Genomic DNA, 10,875 nt, shown 5'->3' on the forward strand with positions numbered 1-10,875 from the left:
CTCTGGCTGTATGTTTAGGGTCGTTGTCCTGCTGGAAGGTCAACCTCCGCCCCAGTCTCAAGTCTTTAGTCAGTTCTAACAGGTTTTCCCCCAAGATTGCCTTGTATTTGGCTCCAACCATCTTGCCATCGACTCTGATCAGCTTCCCTGTCCCGGCTTAGGAAAAGCATCCCCACAGCTTGATGCTGTCACCCCCATGTTTCACAGTGGGGATGGTGTGTTCAGGGTGATGTGCAGTGTTAGTTGTCCGCCACACATAGCGCCTTGAGTTTAGGCCAAAAAGTTCTGTTTTGGTCTTATCTCACCAACGCACCTTCTTCTACGTCTGGTGTGTCCCCCACATGGCTTTTGACAAACTGCAAATGAGAGTCTTTATGGCTTTTTTCAACAATGGCTAACTTCTTGATACTCTTCCACCAAGGCCAGGTTTGTGAAGTCTGATCAATGCAAAGTTTAGGTGGACCGCCATTTCTCAGTAGGTTTGTAGTTGTGCCATCCTCTTTCCATTTTTGGTCGATGGATTGAACAGCGCTTAATGAGTGTCCCAGTCCCGGTCAAGCTCCTCAAAAGTCCACTCGTCATCCTACATCCTTTCATTGCCACCACCAGGGTGGTCCTATCCAGCTGTCAGCCTCACTACCCCTTTAAATACATGAAGACATCATGAAGGAGTCTAAAGGTTGCTAAATGTTATTTTGCGTGCTTCTATAGTTTGAGTCAGTCAATAAATCCAATCAAAATTGAATGATCCATGCAACACTGCCAGTCTGCAAGCATCAACACAGCCAGAGGCACAAACACTAACAGAGTTCAAAGGTCAGGTCAGGCTCATCATCATTGAGCAGCTGCTATGTTATAAATAAGTCCAATCAATGTGACCTTGATTTGGTTGTAAAGGCAGACTGGTCCTTTGTACAGCTTAGTTTAAAAGTACATAAGATAATTCACATCACATGGTTTTTCACCAATATAATGGAAATATCTGACATAAAAAGAGGGGGAAGATATGCTGCAAATGATCAGGGACTGCAGCTTTTGTTTATGAGCCACTGGATCCAACTACTGGCTACAGCCAACACAAATTTAGAGAGGCAGAAAACAGAAGATAGATTATGAAATACTTTAATTGTCAAAGCAGACAAATTTGTTCAAGCAGACATCTCACAAAAAAAACTGAAAAATGAATAAATAACAAATACAGGTAGAGGTACAGGAAATGGGAATAAAATCTACAGAAAATATTGACACAAGTGCTTTGAGCATTGTACAAACAGCAGCTGAAGAGACAGCTAGATTAAATAAAGAGCCAGACATAGAAATAATATGGCCACTACGATATCATTGGCAACCATCTTGGCTCCACATAAACTTTCTGGGGGTTATAAAAAGGAAAATCATAAAGTATCAGGAGACTGTTTCAGGTGATTACAGCATTGTTCCAGGATAATAAGTGGGGCATCAGAATTTCCTACGTCTGTAGATAATAGCTAATTTTTCTCGCCTTGTTAAATGTAATTCATTTCATTATCATCTTAAACACGTTTCTTTACGTTCTCCCAGGTCCGACAATGTCTGAGCTTTAAACCAAGCATGTCCAGTGAATGCATTTATAGAACAGAGCCAGCTGACAGGTTCATCATAGATATCAACAGAACTTATAGTGATACCACAGAGTGTTTAATTTCAAGTCTACATACATAAAAACACTACATTTTGACATGTTAGCTCTCTTGTCTTAGTGTCATATCAGTGTCAAAAATCTACAGCCAGCACAAGATTGTTTTTGAGAGGCTGAACATGCGACTTTGACTCTGACAAGTAGCATATATGCTGGGTAGATTGCAGTGTTGCTGAAAACAGCATGTCATAATAGTTTTTAACTGGCATTTATGTGTGATTATTTTCACATTTAAGCTAATGTCTTAAATATTATGAATCTATGCCACATTTTGACATATTTAAATCTGATCAGTAAGGAAAACCAGTTGATCACAAACTGACATTTAAAGGCTTTTCATACAAAATCAGAAGTTCTCTGATTTCACAGGATTCTGACCTTGTGTTCTTATTTTTTTAATAACACAGAGCTTTTCTAACCTTTGAAAAAGTTCTAAGGGCTTTAAGGTCACAGAAAAAAACATAACTCTCCATTTAACAACAAAGATAAACATCTTTAAAGTAGCGGCAGTAAGGATGTACGGGGTTGTAGGCAGCTACTGAATAGAGCAGCTTTGTCCGTTGGCATCTTTGGAGCGCAGACACAGTTTAGGTTTGTAGTTTTCCAGGTAAAGCAGTTGCTTGGAGTTGAATGCTCCTCGACGCTTCCTGATAAAATACAAGTAACATTCTGCTCAGAACAATATTTAGAAAGAGAGGTGTGAAACAAATTTTACACACAGATTTGAATATAAGGTACATAAAAAAGAGCAGTTGTCGCTTTATAGGGACAAAAAAAAGAGTAAATGTTTCAAACCTACAGTCTTATGAAGTGTACAGCATCTTCATATTCCATCCCACACTCTATTAGAGCCAGGGCTACCAACACCGGAGCTCTGAGGAACAGAGAGAGAACAAAATTCACTTTCCCCCTTGGCTATGTAGTCATGTATAATGCCCATACATCTTACTGCTATAATTGGCAGCTTGTCTGTCTGTCTTGAATTGCACGCCACACCGTTGCTCTTATTGACCCCACTACCTCTCAGAGGACTTCTTTGGTGTACTGGTTCAAAACTGGTGCCATAAAAATTGTAAAGTTGTACAGATTTTCACTAAAATCCTAAAATGTTGAACTAGTCATTAGACTTCCCCTGTGTCATGCATCCATGTACTGTAAGCGTATTGCATCACTTCCTGTTTATACAATTGTATTCTTATAGTGTTTCTTGTGGCCTCAATAGCGCTTAAGTTAAATTGTTTATCTGTTCTACTTCTTATCACTGCTTTTTTTTTTAGCTGTTGTGTATTTAGACATACATATAAATAACAACAAGCACCCTCAATGTTAAGCAGCTGTTCTCTTAGCCTCCCTTCCGCTTCAACTGCAACTTAGCCTTGCTTAGCTTTAGCTTAGTACTTAGCCTAGCAATGGTTTCTTTCTGTGGCCCTCCTGCTCTCTCTTGCCCTGTGTGCCAAACGTTTAGTTTTTCCCTATCCTTCTTTACTGATAATAATATCTGTATAAATTAAGGCAGGGCTGGGGTGCTAGTGAGATGAAAGTTATATTCTCTGACATTCTGTGACTGTTAAAGGTGCAGTGTGTAAAATTGGGACTATCAGCATCTAACAGTCAATTCTGGAGTGTGATGATCATTTCTCTTGTGATAATTGGGGGAGCAAGTGAAGTTTAAAAATCAATACATGCTTAACTGTTATTTGGTTCCTTCTATGGTGCCATAGAAACAGGCAAAATGCAAAAATCCAAGATGGCAGCGTCCTTGGAGGGGACCCTCCCTATGTATGAATAAAAGGCTTATTCTGAGTTAATTTAAAACATAAATTTAAAAAATGTGTTATCAGATGTCTACATAGCCAAGAGGCTGTGTCCACTAATGGTGATTTTTCTACTGGCAGAATCCGAAACCTCAGTATAACCGAGCTACAATAAGTGATGATACCTGACACTCCAAAACAACTTCCACAAATGTACAACACAAGGATATATCAGACTTTTCACTTGATGCTCCAGAGCAAAAGATGCCTCACATCTCAACAAACATATTTCCTCATATCTCAATACCACCCATGCATCTCTCCAAACATATTTAGTGGGAGGGACTAATGTAAAGGAAGCAAGTGTGGGAAGCAGGGCTAGGTATCACCACTGATTGCCAAAATCTATGACGATATTTACACTGCAGGCCTTAATGCTCAATTCTGATTTTTTCTCAGATCTGATAATTTTGTTCACAGTGCAGTCAAAATCCAAAAGATCAGAAATGTATCTGATTTAGAACCACATATGACAGTGGCCTGAATCTGAATCAAAAAGTCAGATTCAGTGTGACTTGTGCTGTTCACACTGTCAGAAAAAAAATCAGATATGGGTCACATATGAGCAAAAAAAATCTGATTCTGGTCATTTTAAACTGTGTTGTGAACATAGCCTGTTTGATTCTACTTCACAAGTCCGGATTAGATTCATGGAGAGATATTTCAATAACAAAACCTATTTTGCTATAATATAAACAATGTTCTCAGAAAACTATTTTAACGGAAAAAAAAAGATTTGCAATAAAAACTAACCCCAAACTAAAGGTAATGGTGAGTGAGTTTTTAATTCAATATGCATATGAGAGATACAAATATCTATCCAACAAGATGAACTTGTCTGACCATGCAGAGTTCCTTTTAAAGTTGGGCTGTTTTTAACTGAGAGTGCTGTGAGCACAGAATACAATCGAAAACCAACAAAATTAGCAGATGCTAACAGCTAATTTGGTTCAATTAACAATTATTCAATTTAACATCACTTTGAAATCAACATTATCAAATAACACTGACTCTTGACTACATGTAATCTATTTTGGAAAGCAGTTCATTTCACTAAATAATAAACTGCATACTGACCTTCCTAATCCAGCAACACAGTGAACAGCAATGCAGCTGCCAGGCTCATCTCTAAACTTTGTTTGCAGCAGGTTCAACCAATCATCAACCACCTGGTCTGGCGGAGCAGATCCATCATCAAATGGCCAGTCCTGGAAAAGAGATCAAGTTGTATTTTAAGTTTTCTTATAAAATGCCAAAGCACACACAACCCTTTGTGCATATTGTGTATGCTCAAAATCCGCTTTTGGAAAAATAACTTTTATTTTAAAAAATAATTTACACTTTACATTTTAAATTCATTTAAAAAATAATAAATAAAAGAAATATTGCTTTTCAAAATGACATGATCCTATACTGTAATTCTAAGATAATGATCTTGAAATTATATGGAAAAAAACCCTCATAATTATTACACCCTTATCTCATAGGTTGATGGGTAATTATGTGACCTACCAGGACATTTATGCCTTCTTGTTCCACCGGTGTCTTGTCATAAGTAGCAGTACACACTCTTACAAGTGTGTTGACTCCATATGCCTTCAGATCCTGCATATCAAACACACTTTTGAATAAGCATTTCATTTTGGCTGTCTGTAGGAATTTAAAAAAAAAATCAAATAAGGAAAGATAGAAAATTTAAAATGTATGCTACCTCTATAAACCTCCCCAGTTGTGCATTAGTAGGGTTGTGCGTAATGAGGAACCTCAGACAGTCATAACAGATCTCCACTGGGGCTGGTCGATTCATTTTAAGACCTACAGGATTTTGTTCATAAAGGAATAAAAGTACTGCACAAAAGTACTGTGCTTCACAGAATACAGATATAGACAGGTTCTCCAAATGTCTAAGAGAAGGAGAAAGAAAAATAACACCTAATGTGTGATCATCTAAAGGACCTATTTCTTTAGTATGTACATACAGCAATTAAAATCTGTCTTGGCAAATAAACCTTGGCTTAGAAAACAAACAAATATGTTTCCTTTCTGTCCCTCTTTTCTTTCAAATCGTTTCCCATTCAGAAAAAAACCTGTTAGAATCAGAGGTAAAGAAAGATAGAGTCTGAGATGACAGGAGCTTTGAGGAAACTTCTATGATTTAACCAAGGCCTCCCCTATTCCAGAGGACAGGTGACAGTCCGAAGGTTGGCTTGTCTTCACATGGGTTTAACAGGATGGCAGTATGGACCTATAATGGCATACAGAAAATCAGACATTGTTACACCACAGTCATAGCACATGAAAAAGGCAGGGTATACTGGAGGAGATGGAACGCATCTTGAATCAACTGAGGCAGAAAACAGGAAAAATTTCTGCAACTGAGGTTTGTGATCGTTGCGCGATGCCACCACACTATGGTCTCTTCTAAAGCCAAGAGAGCCACACTGTGATACAGGAAAAGGAAAAGACGCTTTATTTTATCATCTGTCCTTCGATCATTTAGATTATCAGTGAAGTCTCTTAACATCACTGTGATTATGACCACTCCGGTGCCCCTGTAGAGGTGTGCAGAAGTGCTAGATCCTGCCTGCTTCTTGTACAATGTGATTTTATAATCATGTGGCAGTATTACCAAATACCAAAAAATTCTGGGCAAGGTTTGACAGTAGGGCCTTATAATTTCAACGATCATGTAATCACTTCGCGGAACTGGCCTATAAAAAAAAATCTACAGTTAATGTGGAATACCAAGCTTAACACAGGGCTGTATGATGCAACGCATTATTTAACCTCATTGCACCGGTGGGATGAGAGTACGTGAAAGAACAAGGTGTTTGTGTGCGTGTGCCAGCCAGTCACGCAGATGTGACTTCAGGCTTAACTTGTAGGCCTACTTTCCCCTCAAAGTCTTCAGACTTGAGCTTTGACATCTGTACCCAGTCCTTACATTTTATATTTTTAGCACATTTTAAATTCACGCTGCATTACCCTCTGCAACTGTGCCAGCCACACTTCACAGCTAACATAATGGTGAGCAAGTCACCTGCAGCAAGTGATACAGATGGGGCAGGCTCAAAACGTACGCACTGCAGGAAGTCACCGCATTTAAGAGGAGCGCTGCCTCAAACCCCAAGTTTTTTCTCATAAAGGCCCGTGGGCGATACAACGTTACAAACAAGTATCAGCTAGCATAATCCCACTTTCTTATCTGCTTCACCTCTCCCTCTCTCTCTCTCTATCTTGCTCGACCACTTGCTAGGTGTGCACGGACCGTCACAGTTAGTGTGCAGTTGGTGAAATGACAAGGTGCTCAGCCTCTGCACTAACTTCTGCTTAAAAGGTGTATTTATAAAATAATGCAAATGTTCATTTATTAGCATACAGGTCCTGACATGTGGTTAACAAGCCAATATGTCTGGACTTAACATAAAGGTCCAGTATGAGACAGACAGGCAGCAGTGTATGGAGAGATGAGGTACAAATGGTAACTGTTTAGAGGACAATGCACAATTTGGGGAAAAAAAAAAAAAAAGATTTCACAGGGCCCTAAACCAGTTCTACTTTGGCACAGATTTGATGCACAGGTATATTTAAGGCGTTAGCCAAAAGTAACAAATGTTTCATGCCATAATGGACATTTACTTGTATTAGTGTCAGAGCACCACTTTACAATTTCATTGTAACATCAAGTGATATTCTAGAAGAAACAAAACTCAAGCCTTTATACCACACACCTGTCTGTGTGAATGGTGTTTTCCCAAGCTTGCGTCTCCTGTTCACTTGTCCACAATAAGCAGCAGGTGCTGGGCTTGGCAAAACTCCCCTCCTAGCCTCGCAAACGCCATACATGTGCAGCCTGAAATATCAAGTTTAAGTGGGTAATATATTGATGTATTTAATATATCAGTATGTTTTCAAATAAGATCAAGGATAAGACAAGGTTGCCTTTATTGATATAGATATATTGATGTCTATAAACTAACTAAATAAATTGTGCCAGGTCTAATGCTCGGTAAAAAAAACATTCAGCAAGAATTATGGATGGGATTTTACAACACTTTCAGAACTTGATTATTTGCTCTATCTTATATATATATATATTTAAAATCTGCAATAATAATAACCATTAAAAAAATACATCATACACAGAGCTGCTGGTGGAGAAAAGCTGTTAAAATTGCCCTTCCTGGTTTCCACTGCTAGAACTCCCAAAATGCTGTACAAATAGTTGCAGTGCAAACCAGGATGCTATTTTGGACATCTTTTCTCTCTTACGTGAAATTCAGAGAAACTAAAACATTGGTTCATGATACATTGATTGGTTAATTAACTGTATGATCAGAACAACAGAAAGCCAAAACATTGATCTACATCGCAACTTTAAGGCACGCTTTTATTCTGAAATTCATCCTGCACACCCACTGACAGTTTCCACCCACAGCATGTCTTCCTTATTCACATAGACAGTAATTCACATTATTGAAAAATAATCATGTCAAATCATAAATGCAATTATGAGGGGGAAAAACGCAGTTATTTTCCCAAAATATCAGCCCTAAGTGGGGAAAGGCAGACCTATGCAGCCCTGGTCTCTGCTTGTCATATTTACCTCCACCAAGGAGGTTATGTGATCGGCAGGGTTTGTTAGTTTGTTTGTTTGTCAGCAACATAACTCAAAAAGTCAGGGATGGATTTTGATGAATTTTTTGGGAAATGTCAGAAATAGCATAAGGAAGAACTGATTAGATTTGGGAGTGATCCGGATCACAGTGTGGATCCAGTTATTATTTAAAGGATTCTTTACTATTGGAAGATAGGGCTAATGGAGGAGGTCTGCGCTCTCTGAGTGCTTTTCTAGTTATTGTTGTTATGATTAAGAGCCATCTGACAGTGGAATAAACAAACTCTGTGTTTAGTAGCATTTCTGTTCAGTATTTGATCAGTAAAATCAAATGATACCACAGCTAAAAAAAAAATAATAAATAAAAAACAAAAAAAAAAACGAAACTCAGCATGATATAAGATAATGGGAATTTTAACAGAGATTTGAAACATATGGTATTAAAAAACATTTTTTGACAACCTCAGTATACTGAAATGTTGCCAAAGTTTTGTACAATTTAGACAGCATTTAGGCAGACATTTTTGATTATTTAAAACAAAAAGTGTCCCCATGATGGATGTCTGATTCATATTTTTGTTGCCACTATATTAAACATGTATAGGCTATGTTGTACAGTTTTCAGGAGAATCATGCCAAAGCCTACAATTCTGGATACAACAACCATTAATTTCTAGAAAAAAAGCAGATGTATTATCAGCATCACCATTCAGCTACGAAAAAGAGAGAAGATTTCAGTCCATAGCACCTAGCTCTATGTGAAGTGGTGCCACCTATTTGCACCTCTGTATGAAATGGGATTCTTTTACAATAAAGGCAAATAATATACTTACTATGATAAAAGCTGAGGAGATAGTTCATTGAGCGTGCACAGGAAAATGTGACGGCTCTTGGATGTAGACACACCATTGATGATGCTGCTGCTGTGATGAGTCCTGGCTGATGACGGCCCGCTAGCTTGCTGTTGACCTGGGAGGAAAACGCTGAACGTTACCCTGACGCCACCAGATTCATATTAGCAAATTAAAACACCGTGAAATACCCTGTTTTGAACAAAAATTTTAATCCGAAATAGTGCCCATGCAAAAAATAACGGGATGTTCTGAAGCTAAGCTTTTGGTCAGCATACTGTACAATTGTGTACGTTTAATGGACAAAACTGGACAAAGCTTTACAGCAAAAGGCATCGACCGACTTGTCATTAGACGACGTGTTTCCTGGCGGTTAAATTAGTTACCAGCTGGCCTGTTAAACACAGCTAAGGCAATGCCCTATCGTTATTATCCAGCCAAAAGCCAACTAGCTTTGCGGTACTGTGCCGTTAGTTGTTCTTACAGCAGCAAAAAAAAACACCAGACATAGAGCAAGCTTTCACTATAGGACGTTTTGCAGTGTAGCTATGAATGGTAAAGAAATCAGCATATGATTTCACACTAGAAACTTCTTATTGTTTTTAACAACGCCATCTGCCCTTACAAGCTATGCTACTAGCCACATTATGTTAAAACAGGTCAACCATGTTCCTATCAGACAGGCTTACGCTTTCACTCGCAGGCTAAAACATTGACCAGCTCTGGTAACATAGCAGACCGGCTTTGTCAACGCAGTCTAAGTATTGATACTTCAAAGAGAAACCAAACAACTGGCAAAGAAAGCAGCTACTTACAAACGGCAGTGCTCCACGAAAATATTCCCGTTGCTAATGACAGAGGAGATTCTTCAAATCAGACATGTTTGACAGAAACGTCAAGTTACAGCAGCAACGGTTGACCTCCTAACTTCCGGTTACAGGCCTTCAAAAATAAAACTGAAAAACGCTCAGTAAATTTGGTGTGATACTAGACAGCGCTTTAATTTGTAGACAAACCCTCTGCACTTCCTGCATCGTGTCTTTTGTGTGTTAGGAGTCACATGTGTGCATAGGCATCAGATTTGACGTCAACAATTCGCCATTTTGAGCGTCGATCGAGACCCCTCACTGTTTTTAAATATTATTATCATTATTTTATCTTTGCAAATGCATAGCTAGGGAAAAGAACACAATGTGACAACACCTTTTGGCTTAAAAAATAAAAATTTTAAAAAGCAATGGTGGAATGATGAAGCTCATTCAAATATAGGACGACTTTAATATGTATATGTGTTTAATATTTATGACAAATTAGATATGCCATAAAAATGAAAGAAAAAAATTGAAAACTGCTTTGGGATGTTAATAAACATCAAGAAAGTAACAACAACAACAACAACAACAACAATAATAATAATAATAATAATAGTAATAATTATATACAAAACTTAAAGTTTATATGTTTTCTTCCTAAAGAGGTAAAGAAAGAAAAGAAAAGAAAAAGAACCCTAGAGAGCTTTAATTATTATTATTTATTATTTTCATTATTTATTATTTTCATTATTTATCTTTGTTAACGAAACTTGTCATTAAAAATTTGCTTTTTTTATCCAGATCTCCAGAAAATAACCAAAATGTACATGCAATAGAAGGAAGCATGACAAAATAGCCTGTATGTATGCCCTCCTAAGGCTTCTGTATAAGACCTTTTTTGTTTTTCCTTTTGTCTTTTATAGCTAATATACAGTATGTCTTTGGATATATGCATTTATCATCCACAGTCTTTAAATTTTGAAGTGTGGAGATCAAATTTTATTTATGATTTGCCTTTAACCAGACATTTGTTAAACATTAAATATCTGTACCAGGTTTTAAGTGATAGTAAATTTCGATATTGATAAATTGATACTCTGGC

General features: G+C 37.7%; 1 protein-coding gene across 2 annotated transcripts; it reads right to left on the bottom strand.

The window, feature by feature from the left end:
• Positions 1-1,148: 1,148 nt before the first annotated feature.
• On the bottom strand, positions 1,149-9,875 carry LOC121526297 (protein tyrosine phosphatase type IVA 2-like). Of its 2 annotated transcripts, XM_041812819.1 has the most exons (8): positions 9,777-9,875; positions 8,944-9,079; positions 7,224-7,345; positions 5,204-5,737; positions 5,005-5,097; positions 4,570-4,700; positions 2,478-2,552; positions 1,149-2,325 (listed from the first exon to the last, which is right to left on the bottom strand). In XM_041812819.1, exons 4-8 carry the CDS (start codon positions 5,297-5,299, stop codon positions 2,214-2,216), a joined length of 507 nt encoding a protein of 168 aa, XP_041668753.1. In that variant the 5' UTR covers positions 5,300-5,737; positions 7,224-7,345; positions 8,944-9,079; positions 9,777-9,875; the 3' UTR covers positions 1,149-2,213. The 2 variants fall into 2 exon arrangements, with proteins under 2 accessions (XP_041668753.1, XP_041668754.1); XM_041812820.1 differs by lacking the exon at positions 7,224-7,345.
• Positions 9,876-10,875: the final 1,000 nt, after the last annotated feature.

Source organism: Cheilinus undulatus, linkage group 18 (genome assembly GCF_018320785.1).
Source record: "Cheilinus undulatus linkage group 18, ASM1832078v1, whole genome shotgun sequence".
In the NCBI taxonomy this organism is placed as follows: Eukaryota; Metazoa; Chordata; class Actinopteri; order Labriformes; family Labridae; genus Cheilinus; species Cheilinus undulatus.